The 22,426-nt window shown below is 37.1% G+C and overlaps 3 protein-coding genes across 4 annotated transcripts; all 3 read right to left on the bottom strand.

Annotated features, from left to right (window-relative positions):
- Positions 1–7,912: 7,912 nt before the first annotated feature.
- LOC104782187 (dof zinc finger protein DOF2.4) lies at positions 7,913–9,768 on the bottom strand. Its single transcript, XM_010507049.2, has 2 exons — positions 9,431–9,768; positions 7,913–9,115 (listed from the first exon to the last, which is right to left on the bottom strand). Exons 1-2 carry the CDS (start codon positions 9,479–9,481, stop codon positions 8,198–8,200), a joined length of 969 nt encoding a protein of 322 aa, XP_010505351.2. The 5' UTR covers positions 9,482–9,768; the 3' UTR covers positions 7,913–8,197.
- Positions 9,769–18,369: 8,601 nt separating this feature from the next.
- LOC147946266 (uncharacterized) lies at positions 18,370–18,834 on the bottom strand. The gene has a single exon (XM_087509556.1). It carries the CDS (start codon positions 18,832–18,834, stop codon positions 18,370–18,372), a length of 465 nt encoding a protein of 154 aa, XP_087365682.1.
- A 1,190-nt stretch (positions 18,835–20,024) lies between these two features.
- Positions 20,025–22,369, bottom strand: LOC104782186 (beta-glucuronosyltransferase GlcAT14C). Of its 2 annotated transcripts, none has more exons than XR_015597227.1 (4): positions 21,630–22,369; positions 20,936–21,030; positions 20,727–20,842; positions 20,025–20,636 (listed from the first exon to the last, which is right to left on the bottom strand). XR_015597227.1 is itself a non-coding variant. In XM_010507048.3 (4 exons), exons 1-4 carry the CDS (start codon positions 22,132–22,134, stop codon positions 20,176–20,178), a joined length of 1,158 nt encoding a protein of 385 aa, XP_010505350.1. In that variant the 5' UTR covers positions 22,135–22,341; the 3' UTR covers positions 20,025–20,175. The 2 variants fall into 2 exon arrangements, 1 of the variants encoding a protein (XP_010505350.1); XM_010507048.3 differs by having other exon boundaries at positions 20,955–21,030; positions 21,630–22,341.
- Between the last annotated feature and the right edge of the window lie 57 nt (positions 22,370–22,426).

Below are 22,426 nucleotides of genomic sequence, written 5' to 3'. Positions count from 1 at the left end.
ATTTGTGGTGCAGCTCACCATAACCGTAGGTTCCATCAGAAGAAAAATGCAACACAGTTTAGATTTGTGTTTTGGTTATGCATAATCATATGGTTTGATTTGTGTTGGCTCGGATGAGTCTGATAATTGGTTTTAAATGTAGGCTACTCAAGGTGAACCTTCTCAAGGGACATTGACTCAAGAGAACTAATGGTGTCGCCAAGGAGAAGTACGAGTAGGAGAAGAAGGATAATTAGCATAATGGTATGAAAGAGAATCACAAGGAGGACTGGTCTGTTTTTGTATGTATGGTCTTATTGTGATTAAATCTTAATGATGTCTTTTTGGAACCTTATTGATGTCTTTTGGTCTTTTGGAACCTTATTGATGTCTTTTGTTATTGATGAACCTATGTAAGTGTCTTAGAACCATAATATCAATATTTTGTAACCATAACCATTGACAACAACATCCATTACAAGAACATAATTTGGTCATACAACTAAACACAAGATCATACACCCAACCAAACAAGATCATACAACCAACCAAACAAGATCATACAACTTTATTGATGTTACACTAGCTCATCCTGCTATCTTAAATAGACCAAACATGATCATACAGCCAATAACTATCACAACTATCATCGTCTTCATCCTTGATCTCAATTCTGATTTTGCATCTTCAACCCTCTAAAATAGTTCTTTCTCAAGCTCCATTTTCATCTTCCTCTCAATCTCCATTTCTATTTGCAGTTTTGCAATGTGAAGAGTCAGAGACTCTACCTCATCCAACAGTGCCTCATCGACCCACTTGAAGCAGTGGTCATCATTCATAAGCTATCAAGCAGCCATCACAACAATGAGAACAAATTCAACATATCACAAAGGTGTATAGTCACATATGTACCTTCTTCGCAGTTGCATACCCACATCGGAAGTATCGACGACAAGGATTTGTCTCTAATTTCGAATTTTTGGCCACGATCACTTCTCCACACCAACATCTCTTAGGCACACCAACAACTTTACCTCGTCCTCTCTCTCGGACATTTGATGCACAACTCGAAGATCCAGAGACATTGCTCATGATTCCCAAAACTTAATTTGAGAGAATTTGATTTTTTAGGGTTTATACTTTCAATATTTGGGGATTTTCGTTTTAAGACAAAGAACATCAATCGGGTCGGGTTATTTTTTTTACTCGGGTTTTAAATTTGTTTCAAACCGGATTTAGGGGGATTTCTACATGGTTAAGTTTGTAAACCGTCGAAACCCAGATTAAGGGGGAAATGGCATGAGAACTATCATCTCACGGGGAATTAGATTTACAAAAGTTTATAGGGGGATACACAGGACGAGATTTAAGTTCCGCGTAGACGTGCTACGATGCCATAGTTATAGGGGGGAAATAGGACGTGTTTCCGAATTTGTCAGAACAAAGTAGCAAACCACACTTCATTTAGAATTATACCAACGAGGCTCGAGCTATGAAAATAACTTATTTGGGCCTCTATTGGATTTGTCAGAACAAAGTAGCAAACCACACTTCATTTAGAACTATACCAATTCGCCTTAGTCGTGTCCAGCATTTCTCAATTCTACTCTGAAGGCTTTGTTTCTACTAAAGACAACTATAATACGAACGCGAGGTCTCTTTATTTAGATTTTGGACAGCAATAGTTATGTAATGACTAATGAGTACACAGAAATGTATCGGTTTTGGATCCTCTGATCGTTAGGATATTTTGGATCGCAACCTTCTTGATGTTGCAAAATATAACCTTTAGGAGTTTTTCTAGATCGTTTGTATTTCGTAATGTCATATCTATTTGATGTATCGAAATTTCTTTTACAAGGTGCTATCTAATTCTAATTCTTGTAGACTACCATTCGTGTATATCTCCTTATCCAGTTATCCCACTCAAATACTCAATCATATGAAAACCTAACATTTTATATGTTTTAAGCAACATTATTCCTCATATCATCAACTTCCTTCGCTTTTGGAAATCCGTTGGAAACGTCAAATAATCACTATTAGTTTTTTGAGATGGTTAGCTAGGACTTTGCAGAAGTTGTTGTCTGTTGAAATCTTCTGAAATCGTGAGGGGAGTTTCAACATTTACTGAGAGTTTTCAAAACTGTTAGCAACTTTCATAAGTGGTTCGAAATTTGAAAACATCATTTTAGATTCCATCCATTTATCAGCTCACAAGTTGCAACCTTTTTGCTAGCGTTCTGTCTTCGGGTTTATCCGTTTATATCACTCAACATATATGAAATATAATATATAAAAAATACATGGGTTGTAAAGGAATCAATTAGTCAACTAGACACTTTTTGAAAAGATATTTGAGAAATAGACACTTTTAAAACAAAATTTGGAGAATAGGCACTTTTTATGTCTTGTGAGATAAAGAGGTTGTGAGATAGTGTATAAGACAAAAATTAAATAAAAAGATCAATATATCCACATACTTTAAAAGAGGGTTTTATGGGTGGGTCCACAATTTTTTTCTAGTTGGACCTGAATTAATTAATAGGAACCCACTAAAATTATGATTTGTGTATATTTGGCCCATCTGGATTTGTTATATCATATAGGTAGTGTATCATATGTGTATGGTGTACCGTTTAGGTGGTGTACCATTTGGGTCTAGTGTACCATCTGGGTCTAGTGTACCATTTGGGTCTAGTGCACTATCTGCATTTGGTGTACCATTTGGGTCTGGTGTACCGTTTGGATGATGTACCATCCGCGTCTGGTGTACTATCTGAGTTTGGTGTACCATCTGGGTCTAGTGTACTATTTGCGTTTGGTGTACCATCTGGGTCTAGTGTACCATCTGTGTTTGGTGTACCATCTGGATCTGGTGTACGGTTTGGGTGGTGTACCATCAGCGTCTGGTGTACCATCTGAGCTTGGTGTACCATCTAGGTCTAGTTTACCATTTCCGTCGGTGTACCATCTGAATCTAGTATTCTATTTGTTTTTGGTGTACCATTTGGGTTGGATGTACCATTTATGTCAGGTGTACCATCGAGGTTTGGTGTACCATATGGGGTGTTGTATTGTGATTTTGATTGGTGGTGTACAAGCTAGTAACTCTACAATCTCATAATCTATCTAAAAAAAATTGGTTTTAAAATAGAACATATCATCTCTATAGTTTCAAATATAACATCATGATTTAAAATTAAACCTTAAACTATAAATTTTAAACCTACTCTTCTCAACACTACATCTTAAATGTAAAGTAGAGAACCCAAACCTAAAAAAAATATTGTTTCCAAATTTAACATAATCTTTAAATTTTCAAAAATAGCATCATGATTTAAAATTAATCTTTAAATTGTCAATTTCAAATCATACCTCTCTCTCAAAATAATACTTTAAATGTAAAATAGAAAACTCAAACTTTAAATATATATATATATATATATATATATATATATCCAAAGTTTCAAAATATCATTATGATTTAAAATTAAACTTTCAAAATTAAACTCTAAACTATAAAATCTAAACTCTACCCCTTTCTCAAAACTATAGCTTAAATATAAAATAAATAACTCATAAACAATTATAAATATACATTTGTTATTGGATATATATATATATATATATCTAAAGTTTCAAAATATCGTTATGATTTAAAATTAAACTTTCAAAAAATTAAACTCTAAACTATAAAATCTAAACTCTACCCCTTTCTCAAAACTATAGCTTAAATATAAAATAAATAACTCATAAACAATTATAAATATACATTTGTTATTGGATATATATATATATATATATCTAAAGTTTCAAAATATCGTTATGATTTAAAATTAAACTTTCAAAAAATTAAACTCTAAACTATAAAATCTAAACTCTACCCCTTTCTCAAAACTATAGCTTAAATATAAAATAAATAACTCATAAACAATTATAAATATACATTTGTTATTGGATATATTTTAGGCCCAATTACTATTTTTTTTTTTTTTTTTGCATACACAAACCAACAAAAAAGGATAAAATAGTCTATTACTAAATGTCACTCTAATATAGATATGTATTAGAGAAGAGAGATAAAAATGTCTATATTACCAATATTTTTTTAAAAATACCTATTTGTCAAATTATTTTGTGAAAAGGTGCCTAGTCTCTTAATTAAGTCGTTGTAAAGTTGTGAAGGGACGTTTTTCTTGCACCTTACTAGTCTATAAACTCGGATTTACATGGTCCAACGTTAATATAAGTTTCTGCTTAAGATGTCTAATTAATAGCCCAAAGTATATCTGATCAATTATATTAAAGAACAAAATGAATTGTGCATTGTGCATGCACGGTTATATAAGTATAGATGTACGCTTGTGTACTTTTCATAAAGTGTATAGCTAATAAGGAATCTCTGGTCTAAAAATGAAGAACGTGTGTGGTTGATGACAACATGAGGAAGAAACGTGACAAGGCAATACTACTAAGAGATTATAATCCCTTCACTACTTTATCCACATGTATGATCCTTATAATTATATCGATCAATTCCCAACACCTAAAAGATGATAGAGACTCTAGATCCTTTAGTATATTTTATGTATGCACATATCTTAAGTATTTTTCGATTATATGTGATCATATGTGATGCAACTTGAATTGACGCGAAACTTTTATAGAATTGATGATGCTTTCAAGCTAATACTATATAATATGATCGATTACAATTTGTCTTAAATGTGAGTTTTATAACATGATCAGGTCATATGATCAAAACCGATGGTAGAGAATGAACTAGTTTAATGTAATTTAAAATTTTTTGGTTCCCAATATTGAAAAGGTCCATAGTTTTTTTTGTTACGTACAAAAAGAAAAGTCCATTTTCCAATTAATTAGATCATACAATATCTATTGGAAACTTGTGGCATTAGCAGCATATTACAGATATTATTTTCCAAGCCGCCATAATACCCTTATCTACAAAGCATAAAATAATTAAGTATCTCCACTACAAAGCGCGGCAACCATAAAAATGAAGTTTTGATCTTTTGTTACGGCAACCATAAAAATTGTGTAGGAGATACTCTATTCAGTTCTAGTAGATGATTTTAAACAGACCAGACTACGGTTAACCATAAAACAATAAAAAAAAAAACTCTTTTCCTTTTCTAGTGTTTAAAATGGTCGAGATTAGCGGGACCAGTCCCGTAGAAGTTGGTCTATACTCCCAGCGACGCCTGACGGATTAATTTAATTAATGGCCAAATTCGGTTTTGTACCACATATTATTATTCTAGCTAGTATCGAACATGATAAGACCCTAGGAGACCTAGTGTAAGTCTTGAGATTATAAAATTTGTAAGAAATGTGTAACACATATGCTTACAAAATTTGTACCTTTACCATCCAGAAATTCAGACAAATATGCTTATAAATGAAATTATAAACAAATGAAATTATAAAATTTATTTATTTGTAGTCCCAGGGATAAGTGAAAAACACATGCTGTAAAAGTGAAAGCTGCTGTAGAAGTAGTACACAAATATGCTGGTCGTCGTCTATATATGCCTAATTGCCTAGACCTTCGCATGAATATACATGGATGTGCCTACATATTGTATATATTCATGCACAGAAATACATACATGATCAGGAGACAAGATTTTAACTTGGATTTCTGAGCCCTACTATGCGTATGTTGGGGCTCATTCATATACAGAAGCCTATCTTGATTTATTATGCCTAGCTATTATCACTTCAAATCATTAACTGACGAGTAGCTGGTAATAAACAAAACTATATATCAATGTGTAGTAATTTGTTTTTTCATGAACACATTTTATGTTTTATTCACTTGCGTGTAAAATTAAGTTTGAATCTACATTCGAGTGATATGATCAAAGTCGAGTAACTATCAATATTTCTGATCACTTCAGCCTGCAAATGAACCGTTACAATTTAAAATGTAAATTATGACATGGTTACGATTTTTTGAGTTGTATACTAAATTGAAATAGTTGAAATAAAAAGGATTTGTCGTACAATGTCGATGATTATGTTTGGTAAGTAAATTATTATTAAAACTTAATATAGCTAAATTATGGGAGATCGGGCAGGTTTTTTATTATGTGGCCTAGCTTTATAGGTTTGAATGTGCTTTATTCCATATTGGTGAGCAGCCTTGGTACTTGCAAAAGCAGAACACAATCATCTAATTTAGATTCCTTTCTTTCACTGTGAACCAATCCCTCCTTTTTAGGACCCAAACATATTATGTGTATATAATATACATCTTTCTGTCTATTCGTTTTTGAATTATCCATTTTGAGAAGGATGATGAAGGACGTTCCTCAAAGGACTATAACATCAATAGTTAATATAGTACTAGTATTCACTTTTTTTGTTCAACTTCAAATTTTGTTGTAATCCATAAGAAAATCCATAAAATTCCACACTCTTTCGCGCATGCAATTACAACCAGAAACAAAAATGTAACCAGTAAGTGGAACATTGGAATAATGGAAGAAACTCTAATGATAATGACCAAATCAGTAGAGAGACTTGAGGTGATGAGTCCCCAAGACTTGAGAGTGAAAATGGATGACGTGGCGCACACAAACTGACAAAAAAGCAATTTTGTCGCATAGTGAGTTGTGTACAAAACACGCGTCCCAAGGCGCGTCAAACTGACAAACTTAAGATTAAAATTCTCGTCCCGACATTGATTCTCTGTTTCTGTCCTTCTTAATGTTTCATAGTCACATGTAAGAAAAATCCGGCCGTCATCTTACGATTATATTATCGCCTACGTATTTAAAATGTGATTGACAAAAAGAAAGTTATTCGCTAACTGCTTTCAACACGTAATTTAAATTAGAACATCTTCAAAATAAAATCCTCTAAAGTGTATCTTGATAAATACAATAATAATACAGTACTATATGAAAAACACACAAATAAAATATGATTTAAGTGTTTTCACACAACTACATCTCGATCATAATATTGTTTAATTTGTCCTTGAAATCTACCTACTTATGCGCAAGAAACTGCTTTTGACATAGAAAATAGAAAAAAATGCTGGAATGACTAAACCTAAGATTCCTTGCTTTTAATTTGTTTTCCTCAATTCAACCCAACCCCAACGATCAGTTGCTCTTTTTCGTCTCTATTCACATCTCTTTTTTTCCTCCATTATATTCAAAGCTTTAATGTCGAGAATTTAAAAAAAAAATCCTTGTAAACAATGCATTTTTGGGTAAAGTGTATCTGTGCATTAGACCCGAAAAAAAAACAGGTTGAAACTGATAAAAAAAATTATTAAGTAATTGAAAGTAATCCTTAAAAGAGTTATTTTTCTACAATTGAAAAATAAACAATTGAAAAAGTACAGACATGATCTCTAATTCTCTACGATCCAGCCAATATATATCATATCATCAGATTTATATTCTTCGCTTTTGGGAATTATGACTGCCTCCCGAGGTAGAGATTTGAAGAAAAAAATGTCTATGAGACTATTTATTGATTCATTAAAGCACATACCATGCATAAGATGATAAGAGGAGCATCATATGTACAAAGAGTAATGGTGAGAACTTGCAGAATCAAATATAGTTAATAACCATTTTGTGATGTTTATGGCTGAGGTTAAGCGCTCTATACTGATATAAAAGCTAAGTTGACAAAAAAGAAGTCAATCAGTTCAGTTTCAAACTAGATTTTTTTTTTTTTTTTTGTCGTCAGCAACTATGAACTAACTCAAACGAGCCAGTTAGGCAGTTTCAAACTAGATTATAAATTCAAAACAACATAAATTTTACTAGACACTACAAAATTAAGTACTAGTAATTAACTAATTATTAACATCAAGTATTCCTCACACAAAATAATTTAACGGTATAAGACAAAACTAGTGAAAAATTAAATGAACTCGTCGGAATTTCAATAACTAAGATCGAGAGATAAATCTCTCTAATACATTCATAGTAGTGAAACTCGAAAGATAACAAAGGAATTGTGATAAATAACAAAGGAACAGTCTCAAAAACATCCAATAGCTTAACAACATTAGATAGAGAACGCCGGAAAGTTGTAAACAGCATTAACTAAACAAAAACGCAAATTAAAATAAGACAAAACTAACCTAATAACTAGTAACTAGGTTTTCTTTTTTGCACCAAAGTATACCCTCAAGTTTCCTCTTTTTTTTTGAGTGTGGTTGAACTCAACGAGAAGAGCCGAAAGCGGAAAGATCAGTCCAGGAAGAGCAGTTACCATTGACATTAACCCATTTGTAAGGATTATCTTCAACTTTAACCGAAGAAAATTGCGATGCCAAAGCAGAAGAGATCGAGGCTGAGGTTATCCTCGGCGACTCAAAAGGGTAAAACCCATTTGAGGATGGATTAGGATTAGAGGAATCGTCCAAGTTTCCACCTCCCAAACTCGGCTGCTGATGATGAGACGTCGATCTCCACTCATCAACACAGCTCATAAGCGAGCCACCAGATGTTCCCATATGGATTGACCTCAAGTCTTGACTCAATCCTCCATAGTTCAGCAAGCTCATGTTGTTGTCTGTTTTTGTATTATTTGCGAGATCTCCGAGATGATTATAAGTAGGATTCATTAGCCTCCCCGGAGACAAAATCTGGCTTAAGATACTCTCTTGGTTTCCTCCATAGTGAGAAGAGAGAATCGAGCTGATGGTCGATGCATTCCCGGATGAGAAGATGTTGTTGTTGCTAGTAGCAGTGCTGTTATTGTTGTTGTTGCTACTGCTTTTAGAACGCCGATTTCTTCGGCAGCCACCGCCTACGGGGACGTTGCGGAGGGCACCGCCACGTGTCCAGTATCTTCGGCAGGTCTTGCAGAAGTGGCGTGGCTGAGTGAGGCTGTAGTTGTTGAAGTAGCAGAACTTAGTGTTGGTGGATTCGCATCTTGGACATTTCAGTGCTGCTTCTGGTAAGGCTACGTTTGCTTGTCTTGCTCTATCCACCATCGATCCTGCTCGGATAGAACCGCAGCCTCCGCTCCCATTAGACTGTGGCTGCTGTTGTTGCTGCTGCAGCTGAGGACGAAGAACATGACCTCCAGTTGCTGAGGCTCCTGCACCGTCCTGATTGTAATTGCTCGGAGGAGCCTAAAGTTACAAAATAAAAAGGATGAGGAATTATTGAAATTGAACAAGAATATTCAAGAACATGCTAAGCAAGAACAACTTTTTGTGTCTTTTCTTTTTTCTTGCTTTGAATTAATATTATTACTCTCTTTGAGTTTGATTCCAAACTTAAATCATGCCAATTGCAAAGCAAGAAGAATTTTTTTGTGTAGCTTTGAATTAAGATTTCTATTTTTGGTTTTGATTCCAGATTTAGAACATGTAATTGCTAAACTATAAGTTTTTTTTAATGTGTCCTATATGAGAAGTGTATATATGGAATAGTAAAGCACTTACTTGTTGCCAGTTGGATGAATCAAGATAAGCTTGGATGGAGGAGAAAACCATTGTTATTCTCTTTTGTTTTTATTCTTCAAAATTCTTAAAGTAAAGTTTTTTTTTGTTCTTTTTTTTTTCCCTTCTCTTTTCCGTGGTGGGTGATGGATTAGAAATAGAACAGAGGAATCAGATCAAAGAGAAAACAAAGCCGAGAGAGAATGAGAATGAAGGGAGCTAGAAAGAGAGAGAAAGGAAGGTTGAGTGTGAGAATGAAGATGGCTAAAATTTAAAGTGGATGAACCTTTATATATATCTATGTCAATATATATGTATGTGTGTATACAATAATTTTGTATGGAGATGTAAGAAGATAATTGTCATATATGTAATTATTAGGGTTTGTGTTCCATATGGGGTGGGACTGACATGATTCTTTTTGTTTTCTTGCTTTAGTTAGGGTTTTAAATTTCCTATCACTAGTTACATTCATATATATAAGTATATTTTCTTAATACATAAGCTTTTATTTTGTGCCTTGTGATGGCCCTCGCTTTCATAGATTCACACATGTAAACCGAGATTTGTAGATCAAATCAACAACGCCTATAACTTAATAAATAAACCCGTTTCATCCCTATTAATAAATGTTGTTGTAACTTGTACTTCTTTATTTTTGTCGCACAAAGAAATGTTTTTGCTGTAAAACATAACGACCTAATCGAACTGGATGAAATCCTTAATTATGTAAAAGTTAACTCTTGTCCCTTAGAATTTTCCACAATGTGTTATTTTATATTTTTAGATTCAACTAAAATAATCGATTTATCTGGTTGATAGTGATTATATATAGTTGATTTCTGTGTAGATTGATCCGAGTAGAATATATGGAGCGGATTTAGGAGACAAAGGTGTTATGTAGACCGAATTTCGAGGTGTTAACATAATGATTATAATAGGATCGTTGATCATATAATGATTTATTCTAATAATTTGAAAACAAAAGAAATGAAAAAGAGATTGAAAATAGGAAAAGTGGGTTAAAATGGGTGCTTTGGTCGTTGGACGACAGCCGAAGCATCGTGACCGGTCCATCATGTTCCCCCTCTCTCTCTCCCTGTCTCTGCTTTTTTCCTCTGCATGGCAATATCTTCTAGTAGATGTTATTGATCGTCACGCTCCCTCGAACCGCGTGACTCTAAAACACTGAGCCTTGGGACCATTTTCCGAGGTTTCTTTTGTAAGTTTTACTTACAACGAAAACATTCTCCACACATTTCGATAGATTTGATCTGTCATCTATAGTGTGAATGTGTGATTGATATATTGATCGCATAGTAAACTAAAAACGGCTAACTATGTTAAAATATAGAGAACACAAACATACAAAGATCACATTTGGAATGCGCTAAGCAAATGTTTTTAATCAATTTTATAAAAACTTTCGTTTTTTACAAGATCTAAAAAACAAAGCTCACTCTCCTATCTATCTAACATAATACTTTGTGTAAATCTAAAAGAGTATACTCCACATACTCACTTTCAAAACCTTTTTTCTTTGCTTGAAAATTTACAAAACTCACAACTTTATCCCACGAGTGCTGGCTCTTTTTGCGGCTAGCCCTCGCCTACTTATAATCCCACAAACGATCTCTAACCTAGATCTTTGTGTATCCTAACTAAAAAGAAATATTCCTTATCCCTAAGAAAATATCTTCCCTTATCTCTTCTTATCAAATATACTCTCAATATCTTCGAGTATATCTTGATCTCTTCTTCCTTTATCCCCATGCATCTTGTCAGCACGTCCACAATCTTTCTCCACGTCAGTACGTCATGTCATGTCAGCATATCAGCCCTCTAAGATACTTGACAGCTACTTGTTATCCTCAGAGCCATGTTGCACTTTCAATCTCCTCCTTTTTGACTGAACTTGACAAACAGGCATCCAGTGTATTTAACATGTGGACACATACACAAACAGCAACAACAAACACAACTGTGCCAACAGTGCATGACAATTCTCAAAATCAACAGCAGGTGAAACCGATCAACGAGTAATCATTAAGACCAGACAAAAAAGTCAGGCATACCAGAATAAGTCTCAAAACCAACAAAAAGAAAATAAAATAACACAAGTCTGAAGAAAAAAAAATGGGGATCAAAGCAACATTCAAAATATAACAGCTCTCCCACAGCTCAAACTCCCCCTCAAGCATCTGAATCAGACTCATCTCCCCTTGCTTGTTTGGCACAAATTAGTCAAAAATATCAATAAAAACTTAGAAGTGCACACAGCGATGTGATTACTTACCAGTTTCCAAGGCATCTTGCAGAATCTGAATGGCCAACCGGATGGCTTTGCGCTCTGCAGACGTACCACTGCGAAGAACCGATTCCGCAGGACGGGACACAGTCTTCTTCCCCTTCGTCTTCTTCGTGTCTTGTTGCTGAAGACTCAGAACAGGGCGCTGAGCTTCCAAGAGCTAATAAATAAGACTGGGAAACGGTAGACGAAACCCTGACTAAGCCTGCAAACCCAACTGGATGATCTGATCATAGATCATTCTCCCAAAATCAAATGGAATGCGATGCATGATCATGTAGATCACCATGGCTCGGTTTGCTGAGATGTACCTTGTATTCACCGTGGGAGACCAGTTGCTGCAGCATATCTTATTCAAATCCTTGATTACCGGGTCCTTGATTACTGTTGACACCAGCTGCTTGCAAGTCTTCACTTTACCTCCAGATAAAAAGAGAGCAAGATCCTCCTCCAAAATTGCACCTGTCTGCAGTCTCTGTTCACGCACATCAACGATCTGGAGTCCGAACAGGGCATTAATGCGAGTTGGGGAAAACTCATACACAAAGTCTCGGACCAACACATCAACCGAGTTCCCTTCAACTTTCACCGCTGGAAGATTTACCCAAAATTCATAGACTACATCGGAATCATAAGAACCGATTTGCGTGACTGTTTTCAGCAGTCCAGCTTGATCAAGCATCTCCCTAGCCGGATCATCTACTCCCAGAGAGTAACACACCTTAGCAGCAATGGTTCAAGATGAAAAGAAACCATACCTTCGAGCAGCATCAGCGGATATGAACCGTGTAGAATAAAACTCCTTCGAAGTAGCACTGCAAGAAGTGGACACACCCTTGTCCCTGCAAAGAGACGAACACTTCGTATCGCGGCTGTCTGCATCAGCAGCTGATTGTCGTTTACGCAGCCGGGATGAGATTCCGTGATTTGATGGCGCAGGAACATCACCGGTCAGATCAATTACCGAAAATCGAGATCTTGTCCTTCTTGGAAGAGAAGATGAAGAGTTGCATGTGTCGTGGTCCGCATCGAGAGACACCGGTCTGGGAGAAGGATTCTCAGGCACAGGAGGTGCGGTAGTTGATTCTTCTTAAGGTGCGTAGAGGACCATCGCCATGGTAGGATCAATCGAGACATGAGGAGACAGCGGCAGTAGGGCTGACGGAGGGGTGTGAAGCTCCTCATCCGAACTAGAATCATAGTGGAAATCGCTAAACACACATTTCATAGTGATCAAGAGTTAGAGAGCAAAATCAAAGAAGAGTGAGATTAGAAGCTTAATCGACAAAGATCTGAAATTACAAGGATAAGAGAAAACTCAAAACCCTAGCCGCTCCTTTTATACACGCTTATGAGAATCAATGGGTTGCTCAGTCTCGTCCCAAAATAAGAGGCAATCCTGAAAATACTCAATTAACCATCGGTGTACACTGCATTTATTTCCTATTCATATCACATTCTCTTGCAAATTCATATAATCACAATTAATGACAGTGCAGCAATAAATCATGTTCTTTCCTTCTTATTATCCAATTTACCAGATTCATGAATCAAACACAGATACACATATACACACACCCACTAATGATAAACCCTAAGGAACCCAGATCGAGAATTAAACACATACGAGAATTAAAAACAAAAATCAGAACACTAATCATACATTTGTCTAGTCAACCACTTGTTCAGAACCTTCATTAGAAACTATCACAACCTCTTGAATTGTCGAAGATCAGAGAACTGTTGCATGTGGATAGTCTTTCACACTGACATGCCTTTAATCTTTAGCCCATCCTAACATGTTAAGGTAGCTGGAGAACATCTCTTCGAAGAGCACAACGTTTTTTTTTTTTTTTTTTTCACACAACCGCTTGATAACTGCTTCATCACCTTGAGCTTCAGTGACATCATTTGGTTTTGTCAATCACTGATTCTAGGCTTGACTTTCAACAGGTTATTAAACCTGAGAATAAATGTTCATGTCTCTTCACAGCTCTTTGACCTCCTTAAATCATGACAATGTTTAACAGGATTGACAGACCGGCAGCTATTTCCCACAGCTTTTTCAGAGTGTTGATCTTCTATATATTCCAGGATTTCTATGATTTGTCCTAACTCATGTTCCTATCTTAGATCAACACAACTCAGAGAAAGAGATTCACAGACACCAATAGACTTTCTCAGATTAATGAATCTGTTAAAGTCCAAAGGTTTGGTAAACAAATCAGCCAGCTGAAAATCAGTGCTCACATGGTCAATCTCGATCAGTTTCACCTCAACTAGTTCACAAACAAAGTGGCGTCTAATATCTATGTGTTTAGTTCTAGAATGCTGCACAAGATTCTTAGAGATGTTTATTGCACTCAAATTATCACAATGAATTAACAGAGTGTCAGAATCCATACCATAATCAGAAGCCATTTGCCGCATCCAAAGGAGTTTTGTGCAACAACTTCCTAAGGCAATGTACTCAGCCTCAACAGTTGATAGAGAAACACTGTTTTGTTTCTTGTTGTGCCATGATATTAGGTTGTTGCCCATGAAGAAACAACCTCCACTTGTGCTGCGACGATCATCCACAGACCCTGCCCACTCAGACAGATGTTGGTATCCTTGGTATAGTAGATACCAAAGTCTAATGTCCCTTTGATGTACTTGATGATCTTCTTTACTGCCAGTAAATGTGACATCTTGGGCTTGGCTTGATAGCGTGCACAGATCCCTACTGACAAACATATGTCTGGTCGACTAGCAGCAAATACAATAGACTTCCAATCATTCCTCTGTATAATCTCTCATCTACATCCTCCCCTTCTTCGTCCTTAGAGATTTTGTCGTTTGCGCCCATTGGAATCTTTGCTTCTTTGCTCTTATCCAAGCCAAAACGTTGTACGAGCTCCTTAGCATAAGTACTTTGAGATACAAAGATCCCATCAGCTGATTGTTCAACTTGCAATCCCAAAAAGTACTTTAGTTCTCCCACCATACTCATTTCAAACTCTTGAGAGATGCTATCCACAAATTTTCTTACAAGAGGCTGAGAGGTAAAACCAAAAACAATGTCATCCACATAGATCTGTACGAACATTAGAGCATTGTTTCTGTTGAGAACAAACAACGTTTTGTCAACATTACCTCGACTGTACCCTTGATCCATCTGAAACATAGTCAATCTCTCATACCATGCTCGCGGTGCCTGCTTTAGACCATATAAGGCTTTCTTCAGTCGATAAACATGCTCAGGATGCTGCGAGTTCTCAAAGCCCTTCGGTTGCTCAACATAAACTTCCTCTTGCAGTATTCCATTTAGAAAGGCACTTTTAACATCCATCTGATGCAAAGTGAACTTAAGAGCACATGCCATCCCAAACATAAACCTGATTGAGTCCAACCTTGCCACCGGAGCAAAAGTTTCATCGAAATCGATTCCCTCAATTTGAGAATAACCTTGAGCTACCAACCTTGCTTTGTTCCTTACAATGCAACCACTAGCATCACTTTTGTTCTTGAATATCCACTTTGTTCCTACAACGTTGACACCAACAGGACGATGAGTAAGCTCCCAAACATCACTTTGTTCAAATTTTTCCAACTCATCTTGTATAGCAGCAATCCAGAACTCATCACGAAGCGCATCCTTGTGATTTTTGGGCTCAATAGAGGAAACAAAACATGCAAATTGTACTACATCAGAATCCTAAGAGACAGACTCCGGAACAACAGCCTTCTGCTTCTTCCCAGCCAGCTGAGCAAAATCAATCTGCTTCCCTCTGGTAATTCTACCCCCCCCCCCCCCCCGAATCGCACCTATAACATCAGTAGAGGAGTGATTCCTGTGAACCTGAGAAGACACAGGATCTGAATCAGATGGTGATACAGGTCTGGCAGAGACAGTAGGACTGGCAACTTCGGGCACAGACTTCTCAGCACTAGTTACCAGGTACATGTCGGAGACAATAGGAATTAATGCCACTCGTAGGAATGAGGTGTCGTCAAACACTACATTGACAGTCTCCTGAACAGATCTCAGACGTTTGTTGTAGACACGAAAGGCCATGCTATATATCCAGAATAACCTAGAAATATACCTTCATCACTTTTGGAGTCAAATTTACCCAACTGATCCTTATCATTCAGAATATAACACAGGCATCCAAACACATGGAAATAATGAACAGTTGGAGACTTCCCTTTCTAAAGCTCATAAGGAGTCTTGCTGGTCCCTGGGCGAACATGTACACGATTGATAATGTAACAGGCTGTGTTCACAGCTTCATCCCAGAACCGATGAGGCACCTGATTGCCATGTAGCATAGCTCGTGCCATCTCTTGCAACGTTCTGTTCTTCCGTTCAACAACACCATTCTGTTATGGCGTTCTTGGTGCAGAGTACTTATGAGTAATGCCTTGATGACCACAGAATTGCTCAAACTTGTCGTTTTGAAACTCACCACCATGATCGCTTCGAATGGTTTCGATTGAACACTTCTAACTTTGAATCTGCAAGGCAAGAATACGAAAACACTCAAGAGTATCAGATTTATCACGAAAAAACCTTATCCAGGTGTAGCGAGTGTAGTCATCCACCATCACAAAGATGAATCGTCGACCAGTGATACTCTGAACTTGTATAGGTCCCATCAGATCCATGTGAACCAACTGTAGAGCATGACTTGTGCGAATATCTGTCATTGACCCATGAGATGCTTTGATCTGTTTTTCCTTGTTGCATGGACCACATTCAAAGTGTGGGTCACCCTTCAGCTTTGGCAGTCCGCGTACAACTTCTTGGTTTGCCAATTTCAACATTGTGCGAACATTCAAATGACCAAGTTTCTGATGCCACAGCTCTGTGTCTAACTCAGCAGTGGCATTAAGACATGACATTTCTGATTTCCACATATAGCAATTATTCCCAGATCGTCTACCTCTGAGTTTGACAAACCCTTGTTGATCAATGGCTTTGCAATCCTTCTTGGTGAAAGTAACATCTAACCCTTCATCACACAATTGACTGAAACTGATCAGATTGGCCTTTAATCCATCTACCAGGAATACATCCTTCAGCTGAGGTTGAGTGTCACCACTAGTTGCACCCTTCCCTCGGATTTCCCCCTTTCCTCCATCTCCAAACGTAACTCTTCCACCAGCAACATTTTCTACATGAGACAAATTGTCGAGAGCACCTGTCATATGTCTGGAGCATCCGCTGTCAAAATACCACTTGGCCTGATCAACCTCACTTCTATCTGCTGTGTATGTCACATGACAGTAGAGATCATCTTTCCTGGCATACCCTTGACTAACTCTTCTAATGGCTGGGTAGAAGCTACCATTCTGCACTATATTTGTCACACGGTTCTGAAACTTGAAGCACTGGACCTTGTAGTGATTCAGATGACCATAGTACCAGCATCCTCTTCTCCTGTTGAGACCAACTGGTTGCTGAGCAGACTGGAGATAGCTCTGTGGACCATACGGCTGTCTCCCTGGTACCTCACGCTGCATAATCATCCGCTTGGGATAAAGGTTTACCTTAGATACCTGATGGAGTTGTTTGTTTGAAGCAACATGTTGTGTTTTGAGTTTTGGCTTAGAATTTTGACCTTTAATAAACTGCGTGGACTTGTCTGACCTGATTCCCTGATACCCCAAACCCCACTTTGCAGTGCTTGATTGTCCAGTGCTGAGGAAGATGTCCAGATCTTTGGTCCCTTTACTCAGCATCCTGATGTTCTTCAGTTGTTCTTCTAATTGCTTCTCAAGACCTAGTGACTTGGCTTTTTCTTCACTCAGTTCCTTAGACAGCATTGCAATGTTCATCTGAACCGTGTCTTTCTCGGCAGTCAGCTCACTGTTATCTTGAGTCTTTTTCACAATGGTCTGAATAAGAAGTCTTATCTGATCTTCCATCGACAAATCAGCCTCCTCCCCATCTGAGTCCGACTCAATTTTGGGGTCAATGTTTTCTTTCAGCAGCAAAACTTCATTTTCTTCATCTTCCTCGATGACTCCCAGCAGAGCCACAAAGTTGTTCAAAATTTCACCTTTGTTAACTTCTTCATCAGAATCACTCTCACTCCAAGTGATGCAGGACTTCTGATTATTTCCTTGGGAGGGAAAATCAGTCTTCAGTCTTGGTATGGACAAACCCCTTGCATCCATAGCACTCAAGGGAGTGCTTCCGTTTTTTGTTTGGACACTCATCCTTGTAATGCCCATATCCTTCACACTCAGCACACTGGCGTTCCGACTTATCATTCTTTCTGAACCCCTTGTCAGAATCTGCACTTGCAAGTGATGTAGATCCCTTTCGCTGACCTCTTTCCATCTTGCAAAAATACTTCTTAACCAACAGACCAACCTTTTCTTCGTCTTCAAGCTCCTGAGATTCAGCAAGCTTCTGTTCCTCTGCAGCTTTAAGTGCAAATGACTTAGCATTCATTTTTTCTTTCTTCTTTAATTGCATCTCAAACGCCTGCATCATCCCAACAACTTGATTGTACTTGAGTTCATCAGAATCAAGAGACACATCAATTGCAGACTTGTGCGGTTGAAACTTGTCAGGTAAACTTCTAAGGAATTTCTTGACCAGTTTCTTATCCTTGTATCGTTTACCCAAAACGACAGACTCTTAAGCAATACCACTCAAACGACTACTATAATCAGCCACAGATTCGGTTTCAGTCATTTGCAGATTTTCAAAGTCAGATGCAAGATTGTCCAGCCTTGTGCGTCTAACTCTACTAGTTCCTTCAAAGGTAACAACCAGAATGTCCCACGCCTCTTTAGCTGACACACAACCTTGGACTTGGTTGAAGATATCTCTTGGCAGAGATTTGAAGATGGACGACAATGCCTGCGAATTGTGTTTGGCCTCAGCCTTTTCTTCAGCTGTCCACTTCTTTCTGTGTTTCTGCACCAATTCCCCATCTTCATTCTTCTCAGTTGGATAAGACCAACCGTCCTCCACTGCAAACCATGCTTCCATGTCCATGCTTGAGATGACCTGCTGGATAGATACTTTCCAGTAGCCGAAACATTCCGGATCCAGTTTCAACTGTCCTTGTAAAGTAACAACCTCCAGTGATTTCTCCATACCCTAGTCGCAAGATCTCACCTGTTGAAAAAAATATCAGACTTTTTATCAGGTGTCTGCTCTGATACCAATTGTTAAGGTATAGAGAACACAAACACACAAAGATCACACTTGGTACGCGCCAAGCAAACGCTTTTAATCAATCTTATAAAAACACCTCGTTTCTTACAAGACTTGAAAAACAAACCTCACTCTCCTATCTATCTAACACAACACTTTGTGTAGATCTAAAAGAGTATACTCCACACACTCACCTTCAAAGCCTTTTTTCTTTGCTTGAAGATTTACAAAACTCACAACTTTATCCCACGAGTGCTGGCTCTTTTTGCGGCTAGCCCTCGCCTACTTATAACCCCACAAACAATCTCTAACCTAGATCTTTGTGTATCCTAACTAAAAGTAAATATTCCTTATCCCTAAGAAAATATTTTCCCTTATTTATTCTTATCAAATATACTCTCAATATCTTCGAATATATCTTGATCTTTTCTTCCTTTATTCCCATGTATCTTGTCAGCACGTTCATAATCTTTCTCCATGTCAGCACGTTATGTCATGTCAGCATATCAGTCCTCTGAAATACTTGACAGCTACTTGTTATCATCATAGCCATATTGCACTTTCAAACTAAACTAATTTACAGATTTAAATATGTGTTTTTATACGGTTTTTAGTTTAGCTTTACGATAGATTTTATCAGTTATGGATACATATGGATCAACTAGTAGGCTAGTGGTAACTACAAAATGGCAAACAAAACTAATATTTAATATTCGTTCATTGGAATAGGCGTAGATTTTGTGTGGAATATATAGTTTGGTAAGTAATGGCTTTGATTTTGTAACTTAGGATCACAATAGAATGGTTATGCAGTTCCACAATATTTATTCAATTGCAGTGTAAGCACTCGTATGTGCAATCATTCTCCAAGTTACAAATATATAATGTATTTCTTCTGTCCAAAGTATTATTCCTAGTCAAGTTGTTTCTTCTTTTCGCTTTACCAATCATAGAAGCTATGTTACAAACAAACTATATTTTGGTAATATGTAGGCAAACTAGTACAATATTGTAGAGTGTGGTCTAAAAGTTTCAGTATAGATAAATTAATAAGTATGAATTCCAACTTTTTGATCCGTCATTTGTTGGATAAAATAAATTACATTAAGATAACAATATTTAGGATGACATTTTAAAACAAATCAGTGTTAATGTATAATTCTTTTCTTTAGACGATCCAGATTCCAGAATAAAGATACAAAAATAATAAACCTTTCACGAAAAATTAATGATCGGAATGATACAAAATCAACAATCAAGAGTTAAGACAACAAAAAAGAACTATTTACATTGCTTAGCCCTGAAATTCTCATGGTCAAGAAGCCTAACCATGAGCTTCTCAAACCTCTTCCAACTCACCGTTGGCTTAACAACCTCAGGAGTCTTCAACCCCAATCCATTTTCTGTTTGACCCAACAGCTCGGTATCGATCTTATCGAGTAAGAGATCATCCTCTCGAAACTGCCTTGCGAATGGAGCCCCGCTTTGGACCATATCCAAGAAATTCTCAACCGTTAGATTCAAGGCGCGCTGTTGAAGAAGCGGATCCCAATTTGTGTAATGCAGGTCGTGGTTAACAGTTGTGTTCTGATAATCTTTGTTGTTGCACACAACTGTCTGAAAATAGCCTTCGGATGATAAGAGGAAGTTGGTATAGTACATCAATAACGTTCTTGGGAGATTGTCCCATCCCCAAATGCAGAACTCGAGGAATGGTCTTGTTAAAGCTACGCTGGTTGAACCTATTAGAACAAGATTCATCCACAAAAATGAGGCAATCATACGCTTAGGATAAGAGTGAAGATGAAATGAGATTAAGTGTTTTTTTTTACCCATGAAAAGTTTGAATGAAGCAGGCAAAGATCTCCGTTCTTTAGCCCAAAAGACACCAGACTTCTTCAAATGGTAAAAGCCGGGATCGATAATGATAGGCCTTGCTCTTTGGTTCCTGCAAAACTTACAATTAGAGATACTATGCAAGAAGCAACGTAAATGATCAAATACTAAATTTAAAACAGAGGACATTTCAAGGTAGGTATACATAATATTAGCTCCCTCACTCTTTCCAACCGATGTTGCTTGTGTGCTCAATGAAGTTCAGGTAGCGAGGCAAGTATGAGAAGATGTGCAAAATATCTGAAACAAGCGAAAAGTACAATAAGATCACTGAACTATAAAACAGGAATCGATAAGTCCAAGCCAAAACCACAATTAGACACCTTCACATGTTTTACATTCAAGTCCAGTGTTCAGAGTCTAGTTAGAGTCAATACAGAGAAACAAACCAAACATATATAATCATAAGTCTTCCTAATTCTTGTAGAAGTCAATAGTGCAAGAAGACAGCAAGTCAACTGATCGGACTACATTGAAGGACGCATCAAACAGAGGGGAAGTGATTTGAGTAGTAAGCATTCTCAAACAAGAGACATGAAATCAAGTTAAGAGGACAATCAAATTCAAAAGCATTAAGATTTTCTTGATTCCTATACAATACAACATTGTCTACAAAGACAACCAACAAAACCATGCGCCAAATCAAATACATAAGGCTTTTGTTTCATACAATTTTCCTATTTCCTCCTATACAAATGAACATTGTATACACCTAATTTGATATTGGATTACAGAACAAGAACAATTTCACTTTGAATCTCCAATGAACTTATCACCACCAAAACATGAAGCAAAAAGATTTTATGAAATTTGTTTTAAAGATTGAGCAAAAAAGTTACCATCTTGAGGCATGAGAGGGTAATCAGAAGAGCTAAGATTAATAAACCAATCCCAATCCTTAGCTTTCTTCAAAAAAATCGCAACACCATGAAGCGTACTAGCTAACATCGTCGGACCTTTCTCCGTAACCAAATCAGCCAAACCAACGACCATAACATTCCCAAACTTCTTCTTCTCCGATCTCACATACTTAGCAAGCTCCATCCTCTCTTCATCGGAAGCTTCGAGGTCCAAATGAAGAAGATAGTAATTTCTCGGATGGTGTATCGCTCTCAACAGCCTCTTCACACGTTTCCCATCTCCTTTCGTCCCCGTTACCAGATAAGCTAGCCTCGGAATCTTCGATTCTCCGGTTAGGATTCGGTTTGGGGTTAAACCGGAGGATGAATCTGAAGGTTTTCGAGAGGTTAGTGTTAAACCCAGAAGAAATAAAAGTAAAACGCCGAATACTGTAACCACCGGTCGAGAATAAGAACGAGGAGAAGTAATGTGAGATCTTTTCATGTTTTAATCGTATAGGTTTCTCTCCGGGGCATATCCGTCTCTAGATCTGACCCGACGGTGGAGAGAGAGAGTAACGCCGGGAAGAAGAAGACGAAAGTTTAGTTTTTTTAATTTTGAAAATATTAAATCGGTTGGTGAAATACCAAAAACGCCGTCGTCTTTGTTAAGAGAAGACGTGGATGAATTAGTGACCGTCCGATTAATCTTAGGAGCTTGCTGTGAGTCAACGTCAGATTTCACATCACTCACACAGATACACACTTACGGAGTTACGAAGCAACCAAATAAAATA

The sequence above is a fragment of the Camelina sativa genome, chromosome 4, assembly GCF_030686135.1.
Source record: "Camelina sativa cultivar CO46 ecotype springtype chromosome 4, ASM3068613v1".
NCBI classification, from domain to species: domain Eukaryota; kingdom Viridiplantae; phylum Streptophyta; class Magnoliopsida; order Brassicales; family Brassicaceae; genus Camelina; species Camelina sativa.
Note: the sequence above shows the minus strand (reverse complement) of the source record. Positions and strands in the feature narration are given on the sequence as shown.